This window comes from Larus michahellis, chromosome 2 (genome assembly GCF_964199755.1).
Source record: "Larus michahellis chromosome 2, bLarMic1.1, whole genome shotgun sequence".
Taxonomy (NCBI): Eukaryota; Metazoa; Chordata; class Aves; order Charadriiformes; family Laridae; genus Larus; species Larus michahellis.
In genome coordinates, this window is record NC_133897.1 from 48,272,094 (window position 1) to 48,296,089 (window position 23,996).

At 38.0% G+C, this 23,996-nt stretch overlaps 1 protein-coding gene across 4 annotated transcripts in view; it reads left to right on the forward strand.

Moving 5' to 3' along the window:
• The window catches only part of DNAJC13 (DnaJ heat shock protein family (Hsp40) member C13), a 55,484-nt gene that overhangs the window by 20,943 nt on the left and 10,545 nt on the right, over window positions 1-23,996 (forward strand). For 3 of the 4 annotated variants that reach the window (XR_012585542.1, XM_074575182.1, XM_074575183.1), the window contains 30 exons: window positions 131-252; window positions 1,441-1,516; window positions 2,554-2,649; window positions 2,801-2,944; window positions 4,085-4,099; window positions 4,611-4,693; window positions 6,067-6,220; window positions 8,459-8,562; window positions 8,641-8,800; window positions 9,881-9,943; window positions 10,266-10,367; window positions 10,532-10,636; window positions 11,031-11,233; window positions 11,687-11,771; window positions 12,260-12,414; window positions 13,375-13,420; window positions 13,648-13,802; window positions 14,341-14,542; window positions 15,314-15,429; window positions 16,332-16,410; window positions 17,012-17,147; window positions 17,690-17,874; window positions 18,447-18,521; window positions 18,712-18,831; window positions 19,685-19,864; window positions 20,762-20,929; window positions 21,538-21,651; window positions 22,000-22,116; window positions 22,684-22,861; window positions 23,718-23,809. Coding sequence is in view for 3 of the 4 variants with exons in the window: in XM_074575182.1 (XP_074431283.1) it covers window positions 131-252; window positions 1,441-1,516; window positions 2,554-2,649; window positions 2,801-2,944; window positions 4,085-4,099; window positions 4,611-4,693; window positions 6,067-6,220; window positions 8,459-8,562; window positions 8,641-8,800; window positions 9,881-9,943; window positions 10,266-10,367; window positions 10,532-10,636; window positions 11,031-11,233; window positions 11,687-11,771; window positions 12,260-12,414; window positions 13,375-13,420; window positions 13,648-13,802; window positions 14,341-14,542; window positions 15,314-15,429; window positions 16,332-16,410; window positions 17,012-17,147; window positions 17,690-17,874; window positions 18,447-18,521; window positions 18,712-18,831; window positions 19,685-19,864; window positions 20,762-20,929; window positions 21,538-21,651; window positions 22,000-22,116; window positions 22,684-22,861; window positions 23,718-23,809 (3,630 nt within the window). In the remaining variant the exon portion in view is untranslated. The remainder of the gene's footprint in view (window positions 1-130; window positions 253-1,440; window positions 1,517-2,553; window positions 2,650-2,800; window positions 2,945-4,084; window positions 4,100-4,610; window positions 4,694-6,066; window positions 6,221-8,458; window positions 8,563-8,640; window positions 8,801-9,880; window positions 9,944-10,265; window positions 10,368-10,531; window positions 10,637-11,030; window positions 11,234-11,686; window positions 11,772-12,259; window positions 12,415-13,374; window positions 13,421-13,647; window positions 13,803-14,340; window positions 14,543-15,313; window positions 15,430-16,331; window positions 16,411-17,011; window positions 17,148-17,689; window positions 17,875-18,446; window positions 18,522-18,711; window positions 18,832-19,684; window positions 19,865-20,761; window positions 20,930-21,537; window positions 21,652-21,999; window positions 22,117-22,683; window positions 22,862-23,717; window positions 23,810-23,996) is intronic. The other variant, XM_074575184.1, reaches the window with a different exon arrangement.

The following is a 23,996-nucleotide window of genomic DNA, read 5'->3' on the forward strand; positions in this document are numbered from 1 at the left end:
CTATAGCTTCTGGCTTTTGTATATTAGTTGACATAATTGATGGTCAAAAAGGCCTTGGAACTGTAGACTGAGATAAAAGCAGCTTAACTAAGATTCTTTCTTTAGTAATCATCTTGCCCTGTTTCCAAAGGAAGGAGACAAAGAGATTGCTACCAAAATGCAAGATCTTGCCCTCAGTGAAGGTGCCTTACCTCGTCACTTGCACACTGCTATGTTTACAATAAGCACAGATCAGAGGATGCTTACAAATAGGTATGTCAGTCTCACTTGATATATTATGCTACAAAAGTCTAAGTAATGGCCTCACTAACATTAGAAACATTGGGGCGTCAGGGATGAAAACTTGCAGTTCTTTTGGAGAATATTTTCTTTAGTAGCTGGTATGTTTGAGTAGAGCAAGCTTCAGCTGAGTCTGCAGTCACTTAATAAATCTTCGATTATTTTTTTTGCCAAAATGGGACTTGGGTTTGTTACTCATTAAAGGCTTAAGTTTTGATATTATTTTTTTTCCTGAAAACATTCAGGGAAAAAAAAGGCAAGTAAAATGTCTGGAACTTGTAGAAAGGTTTTACTTTATACAACTGCATAAATCCTGGTGTACGCACCTCAGACATCTTGCAGTTAGGGTCACCCATCCCCTCTGAGAGAAGTCTCCTCATATAGAAATCATTCCATGAATTCAGCAGTCAGTAGAACTTGTGAGCTCTTGAGACTGGGCCTGAGGGTGTGCTGAGGAAGATGAGTGATAGTGGAATTATTTATACCCAAATACAAGATTATACAAGTTTTAAGTGCATGGTCCTGAAGCACTTAGACTTGCTAAGCAACGTAGTGACAAGTGGAACTTGTTGCCACTGTATGTCACGCAGGAGAGAGCTAGTGTGAAACCTTCTGTCATACTAGTTCTGTTTGGAGCTACTAATGATTCGCTTGCAAGCGATGCTTCAGTTCAGTGCAGTAGAACCCTAGTGACAAATATTGGCAGAAAGTGTTAGTTGGCGTAGAAGGCAGGCTCCCAGAAAGGCTTTCGTAGCCAATAACTGCTGTTAAGAGGTTCAAGTAGAACAGTTAACAGTTCTTGATGGCTTCTAGACTCTTAATTTTAACTGTAACTTAAGATTCACTGGATAAACTTACACTTGGTCATTAGATGTTTAGTTTCTGCTCTATTGCTCAAGTGTTCTTCTGAGCTCTAAACAAAAAGCATGTGCAGCTACTGTTCCACTAACTTCACTGGAACTTTTTAAAGGCACACTCTAAAGCATGCTAAGCATTATACTTGAACTGGAACAATGTAGTGCTTTGTGCTCTTACTCACTCAAGAGCACGAAGCTTTTGCTCATCTTCATTTCACCAGCATGATAGGGGTGTCAGTTTAGTGGTTTAAAAATCTGTTTAAAATACTAACTTGCAGTTTGTTAATTTCAATAACTTTTTCAGGCAGTTAAGTAGACATTTGGTTGGCCTCTGGACAGCTGAGAACAAAACTGCTATGAACTTGTTGAAACGTATTTTGGTGAGTAAGCATGGGCTCTGGAGTAGGGAAAGAATAAAATCTGAAAGCCTGTAGTATTAGAAAACTTGGGATAGCGGATATAGTAAATGTATCCCCTTTCCCCTCCAAGGGGGAAGTCTATCCTGGGAGATCAGCAGTCTGGCTTCTGCTATTTGAAGGATATTGATGACAACTACAAAATATCTCAGATTCTTAAAGTATTCTGTTACTTTCCTGACAGTTTTAAAAATGGTGTATGACACATAACTTAAAAATAAGGTCTCTGACTTTTTTTCTCTTTATTAAAAGGACAAAAATGTGAGAGACACAATAAACGTATTCTCTAATAGTGCTAGTAAAAAATTAAGGCACCAGTTCTGTCTATGCTTTCATGCCAGTCCAACTTTGCTGGCTTATAACATAGCTAAATTTATATATTAGCTGATACTTGCCATATCCTTTCACCCTTACAGCCTCCTGAAAGGTTCTTGCTTAAGTTACTTCAGTGAAACTAGTTCAAAGAACAGTGTTGTAAGGAATTACTAAATCTGGAAAAATACTAACTCTTAAATTCAAAATAGCAGTTCCTTCATTTTTGGCAGAGCAAACCGTCTTGATCTTGATCACTATCTTCCGGAAGGCTTAGTCAAATGAGACTCTCTCACCTCTAATGTCACATGCAATGTCTAGTCCATATTGGAGGATATTGATGGATTCCAGTGTTAGAGTATTTATCCCCCTCAATTGCTGTGGGATCAACTCTTTTCTTCTTGCGCTCATTAGTTTCATTAAGTGCTCCTTTAAGAAATGGGATATAGGCAAGACCTCTGCTGTACTGAAGCTAATTATGTGCCTCCATTGAATCGTGGTTCTGTTAAGGATGGTGGCATTTCACAAATAAAAGCAAAAAGCTGCTGTAGCTTTACATACTTGCTTTTGAGTAGAATATAAATTCTGTTTTGAAATCTCAAATTTAAAGAAATTATGTTGTTACCTAATGTGATGGTTTCCATTCCAGTAGCCGCATGTGTGTTTACACTGGTTTTAAATGTTTTTAGCCACCAGGTTTGCTGGCATACCTTGACAGTGCTGATCCTGTTCCTGAAAAAGATGCTGATAGGATGCACGTTAGAGATAACTTAAAAATTGCAACTGTAAGTAAATGTATCTGTCTTACTTTCTCTGTTATATGGATGTACAGTCTTAGTGACTTTTCTAATACAGACACTTTACTGTTTCATTAACCTGCATCAAACGTATTGATAGACCTGCAACTGCAAATAACTAATAGGATTTATTCTGCAGGATCAGTATGGCAAGTTTAATAAAGTGCCAGAGTGGCAGAGACTGGCTGGAAAAGCTGCAAAGGAAGTTGAAAAATTTGCCAAAGAGAAGGTGGATCTAGTCTTGATGCACTGGAGAGACAGAATGGGCATAGCTCAAAAAGAGGTAAAAGTATTTGAAGGTCTTTTTTGCAGCAACTTGACTAAGAGTAGAGGAACACCTACACCTCTATGAAATTGGAGGGAACTTTGACAGTAATAGAAGTGCAGGAATGTGAGAAACTTCATAGTTCTACTTCTTTTAGTAAACTTTCTGCCTCTTACTAATCTTCATCTTGGATTAGAAATGGGTTCCAGGGAGAATGTAAAGCAGGCAAACGGATTCATTCAGCATATGTATTAAGCTCTAGCTTGTTCTTGCTTTAGCCAAACTTATCAAATTGGACTGCAGCTTCTGTGCATCTCTTCCAAGATACAAGAGAACAGGAAATTCCTTGAAATATACCAAAACCAGTCTTCAAACTACATTTGGATGAAACTATGGATAGTCTTTATGCTAGTGCACTTTCTGCTAGTGGTATTTTAGTTATGGAACCTGCTTGAAGCAGCTTAGTATTACCTTGAGCGTAGGTATCTTAGTGCTTAAATTGCAACACGACAATACATGAAACCACAGTTAAGACTGAAATTATATGTGACTGTTAGAACAACTGCTTGGGTTGTTACTGTTGTTTCCTTTTTCCTTTCTTTTTATTGTCATGTTCTGTATGATAAACTTCTTGAATCACGAGATGTTTCCATTAACGTTCTTTAGTCTCCCAAGCTTGTTTTCTTGCATTGTGAAAATGAAAGAAGTTGTTATATATGCAAGGAAGGATGAAAAGAACAATGCAGAGTATTGAAAATGCCTATATTTGTACTTGATTTGACATAATAATAAGCTTTAATTTAGGAAAACCTTAACTTTGTAAAGTCTAGCTCAAGTTTGTGGACTGCGGTGCAGAATTTTGTCAGGTAGTATTTCTGGAATAAATGGTGAACTAAGTTCAAAACAAAGTATTAACGGAGAAACGTGGAAAATGGTGGTCAGGGGCAAATTGCACTCTAAACATCTTGTGTAGATACTGAGTTTAAACAATCATTTTTCTGTCTGGAGTTCTGAGCTGTTAAATTTCACAGTAAATGTATACAAGTGTAGCTTGGAAAGGGTAGTAGCAAGTTTGGTGTTACCACTTTGAATTACTTCAGTGGCTGTGGCTTGTTAAATGTACCTTTTCTTTTTCTTCCAATTTTCCATCACAATCAGGACAGAAACAATATGGTGAGTCTGTATATCTCTGTGACTTGTGTGGATGATGTTGCTCAGACTTTTGCTTGCATGTGGTACCTCATGTAGACTATAACATTGATTTCACGCTTGACAAAACTAGGGAACCTCTCCATGGCTGAGTCAAGTTTGTGACTTATTTCTGTGACTTGCTCTAGTTATTTCCTTTCAAGAGTAAAGCACTCTTGTTGTGCGTTTTCCCCTCCATCAGCTTTGGAGCTGATGAGTTCTTATGGTGATGGGAACTAAGCCTTCCTCAGGGTTAACTTGCTTCTAAATGATTGACTTGTTTAACAGCTGAAAGTTTCTCTGGCGTTATTTAACTTTGTGTAAATAACACTTGTGAAAGTCTGTTGCTACTACTTTCTAGAAAAGGAGACATTATTAATGAGACTTAACTTGGTGTGGCTTTTGAAGGAATAAAAAAACCCCAGCTTTCTATTTTAAAAAGGGAAAATGGGGAGTATCTATTTCTATTAACTTCTTAAACTTGGCTCTTTTGCAGAACATTATACAAAAGCCAGTCATACTAAGGAAACGACGCCAAAGAATAAAAATAGAAGCAAACTGGGATCTCTTCTATTACAGGTAAAAACTGAAGACTAATATGATGATCTGTGATACAAGTTATTACTTGGCTGGATATTTTTGTTAATATTTTCTGAGTTGCTGTGGCTTGATTCCAGTTTCTGCTTGCCTTCAAACAGTGCAAGTGCTTGGTAACAGAAATCTATGAAAAATGAAATTCTAAGGTATACTTAAGGATTTAGATTGTGTTTAGTAAAGGGGGGAATTTAGAAAGCTTCTCAAGTGTTATCAAGCTACATCTTTTTTTACCCTTGAATCAAAAGGAGGAGTGAGCAACAAACTGCAGGTGCAGATCTCTATGATGATGAAGGTTAGGCAAAGCAGCGGTGGAAAGCATTGTAGTGTGTTTGCATCAACCTGTAAGCTACTCAAGATGTTTTAACTGTTGGGGTGGTGAGACACTGGAACAGGTTGCCCAGGGAAGTTGTGGATGCCCCATCTCTGGAGGTGTTCAAGGTCAGGTTGGATGGGGCTTTGAGTAGCTGCGTCTAGAGGAAGGTCTGCCCAAGACCCTTTCTGACCTAAACCATTCTATGATTCCATGAACTTGAATTGGAATGAAAATGAGCTTAAGGCAGTCAAAGAGAAAACACTTGGATACTGGATTTCAAATAGTGCCAGAGGTCCTAAATGCAGCTTGATTAACGGTGGGTTCTTATAACTGTCAAAGTTTACAACAGAGGGGCCTCCATCTGAAAAAAGATTATCACTTTACTTTGGCTAGGGGTGTTATGTTAAATAAACTAACAAAGCTTGGCTGTTGAACAAACTATGACAACAAGCTTGGGGAAATTCCTTAAACTTAAGCGTTTGATTCAGTGCTTAATGTTTCTAAAGGTCAAATATAGTCATTCTGCATGACTGTTGCATGAAGGGAAGATTTGCATACTCATAAGCTTTGAGTATTAAAGGGCTGCTCTCAGCCAGTTTCTGGATCCAAATGCTGTTTTGTAACTATCACTGAAGAATGTCCTCTGACTGTCTTGTGACACTTGAGGCATCAACTTCTATTTTCCTGCATGAACTACGTTTTGTATTGGAAGCATACACTTGGTATGTGCATATCTGCTGCCCTGGATTGTTGTTCACTTGTAGCCCTTACTGGCAGATATGGTGAATAGCTTGCAATCTCCTGTTGATCAACTATATGCAGATAATAAATTGAGTGAAAAGGGATGACAGCAGTCCATGCTGACCTGCATAGCTGTGGAAACACTACACAAGCGAACAACCGTAAAACAAACTAGAGACCACTACTCAGTACCTTCTAATTAAGGTTCACTAATGCTGATCTTCTCTAGCTTACCAGCTGACTCTTGTCTGCCTTTCAAATAGTGTTTGAGTTGGTTTAAAATATGTAACTTCTTTCTTAGATTTCTTCAGGATCATGCTCGATCAAACTTGATTTGGAACTTCAAAACACGGGAAGAACTGAGAGATACTCTTGAGTCCGAGATGAGAGCATTTAATATTGACAGAGAACTTGGTAGTGCTAATGTTATCTCTTGGAACCATCAGGAGTTTGAGGTAAACGAACTACTGTAAGAGAAAGTGCATGTGTTTAAAAAAAAAAAAAACAAACCAAAAACAAAACCCCAAACAAACAAAATTAAAAACAAACAAAAAACAAACTCTACTTAAAATGACACTTTTCCGTGTCTAACTACGTGAGTAAATCTTGTGTTGACAATCCCTGACTGCAAACTAGAGTTCTTTTGGGGGTTCTGGAATAAACTGCTAAGGCTTGAGTCTGTGGGTAGGCATTATTCTCTCATGTCACTCTGCAAAACTGAAACCTTTTCAGCCTGACAGATAGCACTGTAGAGATGAAACACTGATCAGAAGGAACCCTTGATGTATTATTGTGTTAAGAGGAAAAGAGAAGAGTCGGTATTACGTTGTTGTCAAGATAAGTCATAGCTCTTGAATGTGCTCCATCAGACTTACTTTGGGTAGTTTCACAAGTTACATCTTTGCGATAGCAATTTCCTTGTCTCTATTTCCATTGTGTCTCAGTGATCCTAAGGCCATTAAATACTGGGTTGCCAAACCATGAATAGGTTATGTGGCTAAAATCATGCTGCTCTGTAAATTATAGATTGAGGATACTGCTTTCATGTTCTAGGAACAGCAGCACCTAAAGTCAAAATAACATTTCAGACTTCTGCAAAGCAGTTGATATGGTCTTAATTGGCTTTCTTGAAACACCTTGCAAGGTGTTTTCAAGTAATGTGTTTAATAGACACTTCATGTACTTTATTTACTCTTATCTCCAGTATTGTTATGGTTCCACACGGTTTTAGTTAATGTGTAACGAAGCAAAGCAAGGCCACACTTGAATTCAACTGTAAGATATTCTTAGATATTCCCAATGCTATCCTTGTCACAGTACAACTTTCTAGTTGAAATTCGAGTAGAGGACAAGTGAAACGAGTACACTGATGCTTTTGAGGAATTATTTGGATTTGCCAGAGTAGCCAACTAAGGGATTGCAAGACATCAGGCTAACGCTTTAGGAGAAAGAACTATCACACAGCTACAGATTGCTACTTACCTCGATGCAGTAAGTAGCTATGTTTGGGGTTGGGTTGGTATTTTTTTCACAGGCATTTAGCTTTTGAAGCTTCTTCAGGCATGGGTCAAGCACAGGACTTCTGGGTGCCACAATGTCTGCTCTCTGACCTCTGTCTCTGTACTTTAGAGGTGCTAACTAGGGCAGAATCAAAAACACAGATTTGAAATTTAGTAATACTGGGTTCCCACCTGCACTTTGTGCTCCTTTGTGGCTTATGCTACTGGGATGTATCACTAGCATTCTTGCAGTTACAGCCCAGGATACTTTGGGACTGGCTTGAGGGGGCTTCTATAATGTCATCTTTGAACAGCTGCTTTTAAATATTTTAAATCAATACTTTATCAGGCTACACTGTAAGTGTTTGAACTAAGTTCACAGTAGTGACAAAGGCTTCTCTGTCAGCTGTGGAACCTGTCACTTTGCTAAGGCGGATGGTGGCTTGAGATCGCTCTGGAAGCGTACTAGTTACTGGGACCTCTTTGTATGATGCGCTGTGGTAAAATCTGTAGATAATTTTATGTGGCCTCCTGACAGTGGCCTGTAAACTATAGATAAGAAAACCACTGTAGAGGGCGGCTTTTGTGGTATGTTGGAGGTACCTCTAAATGAGATGCTTGCCAGATGCTTAAAACCACTGAGCATTGAGGCATGTGGTTAAACTTAATGTAGTCGCCCTGAAATTAATGATGGCTCTCATTGTGCAATTTCACTTTAGGTTCTTGGTGCATATACTGATGCCTCTAGGCTTTTATTACCCAGCATAATAGAAAGTATAACTAGTAATTAAGTTGTTCTTGTGTTTCATACATGTAGTAACATTGCTTGAAATACCTTGCAATGCAATAACTACTTATTAAAGCTTGAGTCACTAAATACATAGTGTATTATTCAAGTTTAGTTAATAAAACTAGCTGATATTGGAAACGAGTTACTTAAAGGCTGGAAGCTGGGATTTCAGTAAGATAAGAAACTTCATTTGTTCTGGGGAGCAGCAATAGCTCATGGCATATATTTGTAGGTGTGTGTTTCTTTAACACCAAACTTGCAGACTTCAGTCTTCCTCAAACTGTAGGAGGGGTTGTTAACCTTGTTAAGTTTATGGATGCAAGCAAGTACAGTATTGTTATGCAATGCAAACTTAATGAAAGAGAAACAATATTTACTGTTAAGTAACTTGTTCTGTGTTACAGGTAAAATACGAGTGCCTTTCTGAAGAAATAAAAATAGGGGATTATTATCTAAGATTGCTACTAGAAGAAGATGAAACTGAAGAGAGTGGAGCAATCAAAAAATCGTGAGACACTACTAAAATCCTATCTCGTTCCCAAGGTCTCTGTTTGTTTTCTTCACTAAAAACTTACCTCTTTCTTAGATATGAATTCTTCAATGAACTCTACCATCGCTTCTTGCTTACTCCGAAAGTGAATATGAAATGCTTATGTCTGCAAGCATTGGCAATTGTTTATGGAAGATGTCATGAAGAAATAGGACCATTTTCTGATACTAAGTACATTGTTGGAATGTTAGAAAGGGTAAGAATTACTTAAAACTACTTGATACAGTAGTTAACATACAGATAGTCCAACATATGTTCAGACTTTTCAAGTTTCTGTGAAACCCAAGTTTTGGTTTTACAGAACATGAAGCTGCAGTATGAATACTTTTTTCCCCATGCTGTCACCAAGCGTTCCTAGTATCTCCCTTTGATTCAGTTGAAATTTCACTAAAAAAACCTGCTGATCATAAAGGTATTTCATACCAATGTCTTTATATCTGCATTTTGTTGGCCTTAACAGGTTCTCAGACTGTACAGAAATAGTTTGAAGGAACTTTGTGTGATATTAATCTTGTGCTTGCTTTTGAAAAATGCAGCGTTAAAAAACATGAAAAAAAAAATGAAGTGTTGAAAAAACACTTTTTAAGAGGAGAACCTTGTTCCACATCACATTATTTCAAAATACTGACTTCAAGAGTAGTAGCAACATCCCCGGACCTTATGAAGTAGTAGCCTTAGATGAGCACATGTGATGATCTTTAGATTTTTAGTGGTAGCTGCTATGCCTATCAAGTGTCTGGCAACTGATGCAGCTTGAAAAAATGCATTTCCATGCAGTCTGAAGAAGGGGTTCTTTACTAACATCAGTATGGGTTTTAGGTATGGCTGTTGTAAGTGAAATTGAACCAATGCAGTCTCTTGTTTTTTACCTTGAGTCTTGATTTTTACCTTGAGTCTTGATACCAGAGATGTAACATCAAAGACTCATTCTGTCTGCTGGCTGAAAGCATTCTATTTTTCCCTTGTATTTGTGTTAACTGGCTCACTGGGGAATCCAAACACTGTCCCTTTAGAACAATAGGCTTAGCAGAACGGTGGGTTTTGAGTGTCAAACCCAGAACAACAAAGAAGATGGTAGGCAACAAGGCCTTTCCTCCTCAGTGGCAGAAAACTGCATTTATTAGCTGTGCGTGAAACTGGACACTTAATAGACATCAGTTTTATCCTGGGCATGAAAAAAGTAAATGGGTCTTTGCAATTGAAACTGTATTGACTTTTGAAGGTGACTTCTAGTACGTGCTATCAAATACTAATTTGTTCTCTTCTGCTGCACTAGTGCACTGATAGGCTTGAGCGGGACAGATTGATACTGTTTCTCAACAAGCTGATCCTTAATAAGGTAAGGTTGACACGTACGCTTAACAGTAGTTTATTTCAAAATGGTCTGAAGTAGTCTTCCAGTGTTAACTTCAGCAAAAATTCAAGTCTTGAGGAAGTCTGAAAACAGTGTTTGATACAGCTTTCTGGGATGTGATAGTTGTTATTTACTGGTGAAAAAGGTGAAGGAAACATGTAGATATTGTGGTGATTGTACCATTCTAGTCACTTCAGAGAATTATTTGACTTCTCATGGTCTCTTCTTACTTGAATAAAACTGTTCAGCACTTGTAACAACTCTTATCTAGAAGATGCTTGCATTAACCCGGTTCATCCATTAACAGAAAAATGTGAAGGACCTTATGGATTCAAATGGCATTAGAATCCTTGTAGATCTGCTTACCCTGGCACACCTTCACACAAGCAGAGCTACAGTCCCTCTGCAGGTACGTGGCCTTTTTTTCTTACTACTTGTATGTTGCTTTGCTAAAAGGACAATTCTTTAAAATAAATTAAAAATAAAAAAAATACAATGTCCTTTTCACATTTCCTGTAGAAATGTGATATTTGCACTGAAGCTAAAGCTGTTCTTGTAAACATCAACTTCTAGAGCAATGTGATTGAGGCAGCACCTGACATGAAGAGGGAGAGTGAGAAAGAATGGTACTTTGGCAATGCAGACAAAGAAAGGAGTGGTCCTTACAGCTTTCAAGAGGTACCTGTCAGCTTCAAACTCTCCAACTTGTCAAATAATTTTCATCCTGGTGACTGGGTGTGTTTCAAACAGTGAGGGGGGAAAACTGTAAACAATGATAAACTATATTCTCAAAGTAACTCTTTAAATAAGGATTAAAGCTAGGTAAGAGACTTGATGTTGTGCCAACAACCATAGCCTTTTTGGTAAGGCTGCCTAGCCCTCCACGCCCCAATTATGCTCCAGTTAATCTGTCAACTTCTATTTCACATTTCCTGACATAGTTATAAATATGTTGGAATTTCATGCAACTATAGTAGTCTGCAGTTAAAAGCTTGTCTTGAGTGTGAATGTTTAGGAGCAGAGGTATCTCTGAATGCTGAATCAACTAAATTAATCTCTGATCTTGTAATAGATGCAGGAACTATGGAACAGTGGAAAGCTGACTTCAAAAACACGTTGCTGGGCTCAAGGTATGGATGGCTGGCGACCATTACAGGTCATCCCTCAGCTGAAGTGGTGCTTGCTTGCCAGCGGCCAGGCTGTGTTGAATGAGACTGACCTTGCCACGCTTGTACTCAACATGCTCATCACAATGTGTGGATATTTTCCCAGCAGGTAAACACTAATTTTCAGCAGAAGTGGTTAACTTTCTCTGGCAGATGCATAAAAGCTTCTCTTAGAAACCAAGTACTACACTAATGAACTGTATTAAAGACCCTTTTACATAGTAGTAATTAATTCCGCGGGCAAATAGAGAGTTTGTAAATGAGACAATACTAATATTGTGAAAGGGACTGCAAAAATGAATGCACAAGCTAAGTGTGTTTCTAATGTACAGCAGCATAGTCTCACTGTTGCAGGCAGGTTCTTGTTAAAAACAAAGCTGCTTTAATGCATGACACTAAACCACACTTATCAAGTCTAACAACAAACTTTGAAGTTAACAAAAAAATAATGACCCTGAATATGATCTCAGTAGCCTGATACTTATGGCTTAATAAAGGTGTTCATTCTTGAAAGAGAAAAGACATGTGAGTGCTTACTGCTGTGCCACTTTATTTTTTTTAGGGATCAAGACAATGCTATTATAAGACCTCTGCCTAGAGTGAAGAGGCTGTTGTCAGATAGTACTTGCCTTCCTCATATTACTCAGGTAAGCAACTCTTCAAAAATGTATCTAAATGAGGAAAAGTCTGACTTACTCTACCAGCTTGACCAGGTGAATACTTTAAGTGGGACAAACATCAAGTGACATCTGTAACATCCTGCAGATCTCTGGACAAGCAGTTGTTTATTTCACTGTGTGTTACAAATTTCATGTTGTTTCAGCCGGTATCTCATTAATAAATATTTCTGTCCTTGGAGATACTGAAAAGCCAGCTGGACGTGGTCCTTGTCAACCAGCTGCAAGTGACCCTACTTTTGAGCAGGGAGGTTCGACAAGATGACCTCCAGAGGTCTCTTTCAACTTTAAATAGTCTGTGATTTGAACTTGTTATTTTTGGACTGAAGTATTCCTTAACTGAAATTCTTGTAAATCTGCTGGGTTGTCCCAGTACTGAATTACTTAAAACTTCAATTTTGGCTAGGTAACTTGCACTACTGAAGCAACTAATGTAAATGCCTGTGTTTTGATTTCAGCTATTACTGACTTTTGATCCTATCCTTGTGGAAAAAGTCGCTATATTGCTCTTTCATGTCATGCAAGATAACCCTCAGTTACCTCGTTTTTATCTGAGTGGAGTATTCTTCTTTATCATGATGTACACAGGTTCCAATGTACTTCCTATTGCAAGGTGAGGAAAAAAATATCTAAAAATACCTCTTGACTGGTCATGCTCAGACGGGCTGCTGCTCTAAATGCTCCAGGGATTGGGGCTTGCTAGAAGCAACGTGAGATTGCAAGCAGACATCCTCTAGAAGAATTGCCTCCACATGGTCTATCAGTCACTAAAAAAGTGAATTGCTTATGACCCTGCCAGGGTGGGAATGAGAGTGTGTCTCATCATATAGTTCTGACAGTATGACTAGGTATGGCTTATTGTAGAGAAACAAATCATTATAGGCACTGAAGAGTAGTAATACAGGCTACTGGTATCCTTATGTAGTTTTTGATAGTAAGTAGTTATCAGAAGTGGTGGAAAACCTAATAGCCTGTTTTAGTATTGAGGCCTAAAACAGTTAAATCAGTCTGTACTGCCTGACACAGATGCACTGCACACGCAGGTGGTTATTGCAGTTCATTCCAGTACTCTTGCTCTAAATTCAATCGTTCATAAAAAGCTATTGTACAATTCCAGTTAAGTCTCTTCTATAGCAAAATGCATTGGGAAATGATTGCATGGTTACGTGATGACTCTAGTGTAACAGGGCTGTCAGCAGTTAGCGTAAGATCATCTTCTTTCACCCCTGCAATGATGATCTAGTGGTGCAGGGAGAGGTTTCTAGGGAAAGGTTGTCTGTGTTTTTATCAGCTTCATTGTGTGTGTGTGTGGAGAAAACAAGCTTTCAGGAGCATGACTTTCAAACTGAAATGATGAACATAAGGCAACGTTTATAACAAGGGAGTGCTTAACTTGGTGGAGTTCCCAAGGATTTGATGGACTTTGTACAGAGATTCATTCAATTGTTGCTGTTACTCTTTTATCTCAAACTAAAAGCGTGAGACTTACCAGCTGGGCTATATTGGTCTGCTTATCTTTCAAGGGTGCATGAAGTATCAATTAAAGAGAAAATAACTGCTGTTTCTCTTCTAGGTTTTTGAAATACACACATACAAAACAAGCCTTCAAGTCTGAAGAAGTGAGTAGATTACAAAAGTAGCTACCTCTGTTACCAAATAGTCCAAATAGTTTTGCAGACCACCTGTAGTTGTTATAACAATACTTGATGCTTGTTCTTTTTTGAAGCTCTCAAGAGTTAGAATTTAAGAACTATAAGGGAAAAGGGGGAAGGTTTTTAGATCTCAAGTTGATTAGCAAGAGTGAATTCAGATTACCTTTGAGATGACAGTGTGATCTCTTCTGTAGACAAAAGGTCAAGATATAGTTCAAAGAAGTATACTTGGACATATTCTTCCTGAAGCAATGGTGTGTTATTTAGAAAACTATGAACCAGAAAAATTTTCTGAGATATTCCTTGGAGAATTTGACACTCCAGAAGCAATTTGGAGCAACGAAATGAGGTAATTGTTTTCTGTCAGAGGGACAAATAAACCTGAACTACATCTCATGCTGAAGAGGTCTTGTCTTTGACATTTCTAAAGAATGCCAAAAATACTTGGAGTCCATGGTTTCATTACTTCACCCTGTTTGCCTCCTGCAAGGACAATGTCCTGCATTGCCCTCTGCTCCTATCAAAAACAACAGGGGCGGGGAGGAGTGGAATTGGCAGTGGAAAGTGGAATATTTCCCTTAATGTCTCATTTATTGCCAGTACCTCTGTAGGAGATACTGTAATGTGTTTTTTTAGGGTCTCCCAAAAGGTAAAGAGGTGTTGAGGGAGGGCAAAATGTCACTTTACGTTGTTCTTAATGAACTAATTTTCATGGCATTGGAATAGCTTTATAACAGAATAGGACTGAATCCTATTCTGAATCCCTTCTGACATGTGGGAAACTACTAAGGAAAATCTTTTCATGAGAAATCATTGAACGCACTTGTACAGTCACTGAGGATTGAGGACTGCTTGGCAAGTGTTAAACTAAACTTTGTAATTTTTAGGCGTCTTATGATAGAGAAGATTGCTGCTCATCTTGCTGACTTCACCCCTCGTCTTCAAAGCAATACAAGAGCGCTTTACCAATACTGTCCTATCCCAGTGATCAATTATCCACAACTGGAAAATGAGCTGTTCTGTAACATTTATTACCTCAAGCATCTTTGTGATACACTCAGATTTCCAGACTGGCCAATTAAAGATCCAGTAAGTAAAAAGTATTTTAGGATTCATTTAGTTCTTGACCTTTCATAGTCCCCAAAGTGGGATTTGTAACAAAAATTAAGAAAAACAAATGATAGGTTTATTGTAAGTAGCTGATCGATCCTAAGTTTCAGTTCATAAGCAAATATGTTAAAACACTACTTTATCTTGAAGCAGAATAGTCTTCATGACATATAGCAGCCACGTGTTAACTATATCCTTGTGGTGACTATTAAAAAAGCAAAATAAAGCATCCAATAAAATTCAGATAGTGTTTCAATGAACCCCAACTGATTAGGAGGGAGGGTGAGGGTCATCGCTTCTGGATTCTTATTTGTCTGCACTGGACAAGAAACAGCTGATGTGGTATCAGTACATAAGCTGATTTGGTGAGATCTTTTTGGTACAAGTCTACGGTCTATATCTGTCTAAAGCAGCTTTACTTATTGATGCAGCTGCTTTGCAGTTTTTACAGTATTGGGATGTGAACTGCATATCATTTAAGTGATTCACCTTCTAATGTGACTCTTAAATAGACATTTTAATCTTAATGTGCTCTTATCTTGAATAAAATACAGTACTGCAGTGAAGCAAAGTCTTAATCACTTCCTGAACTGGAAAGGGGAACCATAATTACTAGAGGTAAAAGGATTAGGTCTTTGAATTTAGGATGATGGGTGATAAGGATTCATTAATAAAGCAGCACTTTATTAAAAAAGATGACATGTACTGGTGTTAGCATAAATGAAACACTAATAAATTGTAACTATTTAGGTTAAACTGTTGAAAGATACACTAGAAGCTTGGAAGAAGGAAGTAGAAAAGAAGCCACCTACCATGTCAATAGATGATGCTTATGAAGTCCTTAACCTTCCCAAAGGACAAGGCCAGTAAGTTGTTTTCAGTATTGAGAGTTGTATAACTACATTAACATAAACTGTCTACCCTGAGGAGACTGAAGCTTCCTATCTCAGCACTCACAATCAATCAGTGGTACCAGTTCAGTTATGTCTAGCACCTACTTCTTTCACAGTGGAAGATTGCTTTATCTAAAAAGAAACAAAGCTTGAAAATTCAACTCCAGTGTTTGAGAGAATCATTGTAAAGTGTTCCTATAAACTGAAACTGGGGGGGGGGGGAAATGCTTTCAGCTTCAAAACATTCACTAGGCTGTTTTACGGGACAAGCATTAGACCCAACCATAGTGAGCAAAGAATGTGGTAGAACTTGAATATGTTCAAAGTGGAACTTGGTTTCGCTAATAATCCTTCTTCCCCTTGCCAAATATTGTCCTCTTTCTTGGTGTTAATATCCTTAGGATTTTTTTGTCTCCCAACTTGCCACGGGTTTTTGACTTTAGGCCTCTACAAGAGAACTGGTAGCACTTGTGTTTTTATCCTTCAAGAACAGTGCACTTACTACAAATCACGAACTACTAACTTTTATAACTTATAGCTCATTTAGACTCTTCATTTAAAAGATTCAGGGACCTTCTGGTTAGTATATTCAGTACAAGCTTATATATTCAGTACAACCTTCTGGTTAGTATATTCAGTACAAGAGACAATAAAATACTTTCTATTTCTGAAATTTCTTTCTATTCTGTGGCCACATGATGACCTCCAGTGTCAGCTGATGAAGCAGGATTTTCAAGTTGAAATATGAGAGCTTTATAGTTTTCACTTAATTGAAGTTATTATTAGTACTGTTGTCAGAATCCAGGCTTGTTTTTCTGTTTGTTTTTTTTTTTTTTTAAATATTACTCAATGTAATGAGACTTGTTTTCTCATAGGCATGAGGAAAGCAAGATCAGGAAAGCTTATTTCAGACTGGCACAAAAATATCACCCAGACAAGAATCCAGAAGGCAGGGTATGTACAACACAAATTTATGGTGTTAATGAAGTGGGGACCAATTCAGCTGTTACGTGTATTAAGAATTCTGAAATGCCCACTTAAATTTTCTTTCTCACTTTTAAAAACTATGCCCTAGATAAATACTAGAATACAAATTAATAATACAGATGAGTAATTTAACTGATGTCAATCAAGGAATATTAGGATTTCTACTGTAAACTGATGTAATCAGGTCAGACCCACATCTCAGAAAGCAGCTGGTTTAGAGAGTTACACAGGACCTAAATAAGCTAATTGCTCCCTTTCAAAAAAAGCCTGCATCCTTTGCCCATTCTTACAAACAATTAAACTGTACTTAATACTTTTGGCATAGTGGAATTGACTTAGTTTTAGTGTCTTGCTTATGGCAGAGTTTAGGAGACAGAAGAAAACTGATCTGTGAACCAGCGTTCTTAAGGTTATTTGGAGTATTTTCTGTAATGTAATAAGGCAACAAAAATAGTATTGTGGCTAATAACCTGGAATGCTTTATCTTACCTGCATCTAAACTGATGCTGCAGACTTGTAATTCAGGGGCTTCTTAGCAGCTCTTGAGACTATTCCTCTTTATTTGCAGGATATGTTCGAAAAAGTTAATAAAGCATACGAGTTTCTCTGTACAAAGTCTGCTAAGGTGATAGATGGGCCAGATCCAGAAAACATAATTTTGATCCTAAAAACTCAAAGCATCCTCTTCAACAGGCATAAGGAAGGTAAGCATTCTGTCTCAGAATAATGTTTCATGTTCATTTCTTTAGTGGCCATTATGGTCAGTTTTTGCCTCCTCTGTTCCTGAGTCTGTGTTCTGTTGATCTGGTTTCTGGCTTGCCGCAGCATTATGTAGCTATGGTAAAGGGCTTCAAAATAGGGTTTTTTTTTCTTCCATAAAATAAATTCATCTGCAGTAAAACTTAATTCAAAAAAGTATGAATAGCTTTTTGAAATTTCGTGCTCTGATACTAATCAGTTTGAATGTTCAGGCGATGATCATTTGGAAGGCTCTGAGCTGGAGATAAGTCTTTTTAAAATTAAATTAGATTCTTTCCATGAAGCTCTGTCAGCTTCTAGCATGAACAGTCTTATGTGACAAAGAGTCAGATTGTGTGTACTGCTCCGTCATGCTCCAGTTGTCCCAGGGTTGGCTTTCTCTAACTCCTAGTCCTTATGTCTGATATATCTTCCACTGATAATGATGCGGTGGTTTAAATTGCTTAGACTCTGCGTATATGTAAACTTTGGCTTTTTTTTCTTTTAGAATTGAAACCTTACAAGTATGCAGGCTATCCTATGCTGATAAAGACTATTACCATTGAAACGTCAGATGACCTGTTGTTTTCCAAAGAATCTCCTCTGTTGCCTGCTGCTACAGAACTTGCTTTTCATACTGTCAATTGTTCAGCATTAAATGCAGAAGAACTGAGAAGAGAAAATGGAATTGAGGTAAATGGAAATAAACTTATTGAAATTAATTTTTTCAGTCTTAACCTTTTTCGACAGCTAAAAATCCTAGATCCTCAGTGCATAGGACATCAGATGCAATTGAGAATCGCTTTTGGTCCTGTTGAGACACTTGTCCATTTTTACTGTCTCTGTTCTGGATGCAGTAGAAGCCTCTTGCAGAATATTGCCCCTTTCTGGACGTAAGCTTGTCTGTTGAACTGTGGATAAGCAAACAACATACGATGTTTCTCTACTGCTTTACAAAGCTCTTGAGAACTGCTGCATTCTGTATGTGAAAGAATAGATAAATGTGAACAAGTCACTTGAACAGAAGGGCTTTTCATAGCATGTATTAGCTCACATGTGAGAATGCTATCAACTCGAAAGCACCAAAGGCTAGACGCAGCACTTGCAAGGAATTTTGCCCCTACAAACCATTTGAGCAAGCAGCCGATTTTGTCAAATGTTTCCCTTCAGCCATTAAAAATGGGTTTACCAGCTAATGTTTTATTTCTGACAGCCTCTATCAGTTTTTGTTGTGACTGAACTTGCACATCATCCAATCCTCACAGGTATTGCAAGAAGCGTTTAATCGCTGTGTAGCAGTCTTGACTCGTTCTAGTAAACCAGATGATATGTCTGTACAGGTAAGTTGCAGCAACCTTAACTGATTTGAATCAGTTTCTCAGAAGACAATATCTGTTATAGCCTATGTATTATATGATAATAAATATAAGTGTGTGTACCTATAAAATACTGATATTATATATTAAAAAATAGGATTATTAACATACATTTCCCCTCCACTTGGAACCAATAAAATACTGCTTTTTGTAGGTATGTGGGTATATTAGTAAGTGTTACAGCGTAGCAGCTCAGTTTGAGGAATGCAGAGAGAAGATTACAGAAATGCCTAACATCATTAAGGACCTCTGTAGACTACTGTATTATGGCAAGGTAAGAGCTCCTTTCCTTTGCCTAAGTGGGTATTTAATTGTTAAATGTTTAGGGGAATGTTCTGCTTTTAAGGGAGATAGGGCAATTGCAGAGACTGATCAAATGCTTCTTTGAGGTCCCAGCTTATCATTATGGGATACAGAACTCTGCTGCCTTGTTCTCAACACTTGTATTTGAATCCATTTAGTGGACTTAAAATGCAATCACTACAAAGATCCATCTACTTTTGCCTTTTAACTGACATGTCTAGCGGATTGGTTTACTGTACTAAATCAGCAGGTAAAAGTACTAGAGCTAAATCTTACATAAGCAGATAGACTCCTAAATCAGCATAAACTCTGGACACAGTATTCAAGAAGTTTTGTTGCCATTTAGCCCTTTAGAACTTACCTCATGTTATATGATTGCGGAACTTTGTCTGAATCAAGAAGGAAAGCTTGTCTTGATCTTTTTTCATATGGGATATGTGAAAACAGGAGGACTGTAAAACCAGACTGTAATAATTGACTGTAGATGCTTGTGTGTTCTTTCATCACTGTCAAACACATGTATTGCCATAAAACACTCACCTGGGAATCTCTGCTTTCCTGAATTGTTTTTCTACCAGTTCATCAATGCTCCTTTCTAATTAAATGAAATAACTATTCAAGTACTCTTCCTTTGAAGGATGTGGACTCATTAACCATGTTTTTTGGCTACCAGACACTTAACGTGTTCTACTTTGATTTTTATCTCTGTGCTGCTTACGTAGTACTCTAGAATTAGCAAATTTGGGCTTTAAGTCTTTGTTTGGTAAGGAAGCCAGTTGGTTTGCTTTGGTCATGAGTAGTAAAGCAAACTTTTTTCTCCTCAGAACATACCACGAGTAGCTTCTTTGGGAGTAGAGTGTGTTAGCTCCTTTGCCTTAGATTACTGGCTACAAACGCACTTGTTCCAAGCTGGAGTTCTCTGGTACTTACTGGGTTACCTCTTCAACTATGACTATACGCTAGAAGAGAGCGGAATTCAGAAAAGTGAAGATTCAAATCACCAGGTAATGTTAACAAGGCACATGCTTTCAGACACCAACAGTTGTTACTTGCCATGTCTTATTAACAAAATAAGTATATTCAAATACTTGTTAGAGTCATTGAATTACACTAACAGTAATGTTAACAGAGCCATTTTGGAAGGGGATTTTTGTGTAGTAGTGTAAATACTGTTGTTTGAGTTTCGGGTTTTCTTTAGAGTGGGTCATGTTTTGAGTTCAAATGTTAAAGCTGCAAAACCTGTAGTTTCTAATAGACTTTAATGCAAGAGATTTTTATCTACAGTGAACAGTAAAAAAGTAAACTCGTGCTATCAGAAGAAAAAGCTCTTTTCTCTTGAGGCTCAACTGAAGGGGTTGTCTAGTGATACCACGGCCTTATCTGAAATGTCTAGGACTGTATTGTTCCTTTGCCCCACAGCTATGTGACTTGACACTTCCATTTCCTTAAATGGTGGTGCTCTTAAGTATGGCGCTTCTTCCTCAGCTACTGGATGAGATGAGCTTTGAACAGTCTACTGTAGTTATTAACTCTTGTATTGCTATCATAAAAGCCTTATTTATGCTGATATTTGGTGCTAGCAGGAACTATTGTCTGGTCGGAAGCTATTACACTAAATAGCTTCTGTAGCTTTGACTCATCTTGGTGCCCTAGTTTTTCCTACTTATCGGTGCTCGGGTCTAACTGCATTTACTAAGCCTAAAACACAGTGATCATATCGTGCTGTTCTGCAGCACCTAATGTTTTATTAGACATCAGCGCATAACTAGCGATGCAGATAAATAGGGTGTACCAGTCCTGTTCATTCTGGTGCAAAACCATTGAACAGCTCTTTCTAGCTATTCTAATGTTTCTTCAGTAAGCTCTAGCTTTTTTTTTATAACTGTCCTTGTATTTTTCAGGAGGTAGCAAATAGCCTTGCTAAGCTCAGTCTCCTGGCCTTGAGTCGCCTTGGAGGGTATCTCTCCGAAGAACAAGCGACTCCTGAAAACCCAACGATCAGGAAAAGCTTGGCTGGAATGTTGACACCCTATATTGCAAGGAAACTCGCTGTGGTCAGTGCTACTGAGGTAGGCATCTGTTGGCCAAAACTTCCTCTAGTGATTTATGGAAGGAGTACCTGGTCACTTCTGAAACACTGAACACTTTTCGACTGATACAGAGAAGAGCAGTACATTTATTTTTTTTTTCTTTGCAGTTGGAGTAACTGCAAGGAAAAGGTACTAGTTTAGCCTCAACCACTATGGACAGGAACAGTACCCTGTAGAATAATATTTGCAAAACAAATATGGGAGCAAAAAAGATGAAGGTTTAAGGTTATAATGATGATGGAGAGCAATGGCTAAACTTCTCCCTTTAAAAATGGTGCCAAGAAGATCATCTACAAAGAGATACTGCAGATAGTTGCTGCTCACTGTCAAAAATAGGAGAACCTGAAGTAAGCGTGGCTTGAAGTAGAATAAACAAAAACTGAAATGTAGATTGTACTGTACCAACTAGCTTACACGTACTATTTTTCCAGTATGTGGGAAACGTGACACTTTAAACTTGCTTATGAAATTGGTTTAGTTGTTAATGAGACTGGATTAACTAATATCATGAAACATATTGATTACTGTGCAGAATGATCCAAAACTGTTGTAAACTTGTTACATCATGTAAATTACTTATTTCTTAGACTCTGAAGATGCTTAACAGTAACACAGAGAACCCCTACTTGATCTGGAACAATGGGACCAGAGCTGAATTGCTTGAGTTTTTGGAATCTCAACAAGAAAGCATGATTAAGAGAGTAAGATGCTTTTTACTTGAAATCCCACTACTGTGTTGTGTTTTGTTTTGTGTTTTTTTTTTAAAAACTGTTTCATGTTTTGGTACATCCACTTGTTAATGCAGTGGTATAGTTAATACAAGTATCCATTGTTGTCTACTCCTAAGTCACTTTCTTCATTCAGTAGTCTTAAAAAAAATCTAAGTGTTTGCTGGTTTATTTCTTGTAATGTTTCAGTCCGTCTTGAGCTTCTGACTTTTGCTAAAGCTTTATGTTCAAGTATTGTCTATTTCATTATCGGGTTGTAGCTTTACACTTTCTACAAGATTATTTTCTGTCTGAGCTTGTGCTGCTTATCTCCACTTAAAGGGCGATTGTGACAAGAGCTATGGATCTGACTTTGTCTTCAGTGACCATGCAAAGGAACTGATTGTGGGAGAGATTTTTGTTAGAGTCTACAATGAGGTCCCTACCTTCCAACTAGAGGTGAGAAGTAGCTAAAACCTGCTTGTTGAAACTAGTATTTGTCGTGTTACTTCTTCCTCTTTATCTGTCAGTGCAAACAGAATGGGGAAAATACAAAATCTTATGGAAGTTTCCTTCATCGTGATCAGCATGTTATAGGATATCTCTTTATTGGAGCAGAATAAATAAAAAAAAAAAAAAACCCAATGAGTTTGTCATAAAACGTGCTGCTTTGAATGGCTTAATGCTTTTTCTCTACAAGCTTACATTGCAGAAAGTCAGGTTGATTGAGTAATTCTAGGAGGTAGTGATTCTGCCTTCTGGCTTTGCTGTCCATCTCTATATGGACAGATACATACCTTAAGAGTGCTGTTGAAGTAGTGGTATTTTTTTAAGGATATGTTTAGATGTAAAGAGGGTTAATGTCCTCCAGATGGTGTAGTGATCATAGTAGAAAAATGTTTTCTGTCTCCCTGTTTGGAAGAAAGGGATATGTGAAATGTAGGAAAAGTTATTTGGATACACTTTCTTCTAGTATGAATACTGTTGCATTGCACAGCTAAAAATGCTCTCACCTCTAATTTAAAGCTTCCTAAAGCCTTTGCTGCAAGCCTCTTGGATTACATAGGCTCACAAGCACAGTACCTTCATACGCTAATGGCAATAACACAGACTGGGAAGGTAGAGTCCAATCAACATGGAGATCGGTTACGGAGAGTTGAAATGGCCCTGGAGGCTCTGAGAAACGTCATAAAACACAACCCAGGTAGGCTTAAAAGTGAACTTTCCTTGTGGACAACCCTAAAAAATGCAGACCTCTGTAGTCTTTATCTTCCAGCGAGAAGGAAGCTTGTTTTGCCAGCTAGTAGACCTTAGCATTGCTGATAAGCCGTATAGGCATGCTTTCTTTTTTTCCTGGAGAACAGATTCAGTAGATGTATTAGTTTTGTGTGAAATCCTAGCCTTTTCTGTTTTGTTCTCTGAAACATTGGGGTTTAATTCTAGCCTGCTGCTGCCAGGAAGACTTAAACCTCTTGGATGAAACTTTCAGTAATCCTCCAAAGGATATTTAGCTGATTTTTAAACTTTCTTACACCAAACAAGCAAAATACCCCTTGAGCCGAGTACTGCATACTAGTAAACACCTAAAAACATGTCAGTGCCTTACTAAAGCAGGAGAAGATGCTCTTGAGAGTGGCCAGCTAATACCAACAAAGATTTATGAGCAGTTGTCAATGTACAGACTGGAAAAGCCGGAGATATGCAATTATAATGTTTTCCTACTGTATTAGGTGTTGATTCTAAAAACAACTCGTGTTGCTATTGTGGCTTCTGATAATCGCTGGTTAGGCTGTTCTCAGGCTGGATTCTCTATATTTGGCAATTATAATGCTGAAGGCAGCTGTTCCTGCTGCAGATAGCAACCCTGCTCTGAGCTGGGACAATCAGAAAGGGCAAGTGTATTTGAAGACAAGTACTCATGACCGGCGATAAATAAAATATCTGAACTTGTAGTCATGTAGTCTTTAACACCTGTCTGTATAGTGAAATGTGGGCTTGGGATGGCCTTCGGTGAATGTTTAGGCTAACATGAAGAGAATAACTTCTTTGGTCTCTTGCAGGTTCTGAGTGTGAATGCATAGGTCACTTTAAGTTGATATTCTCCCTTCTGCGTGTTCATGGAGCTGGCCAGGTGCAGCAGTTGGCTCTTGAGGTAAAACAAAAAACCCAGACAAAACAGAACAAAACCAAACTGCCCTCCTGTCTGGATGCTCTACATAATCAGTATAAAGAAATCTGACTGTGTGACTGTTGGAGTAGCACCTAAAAAGTATCAAGATCGGGGTTCCAGGGTGTTAGTTCCTCCTTGCAGGAAAAAGTGTTAGCTTCTTGCCTGTGTT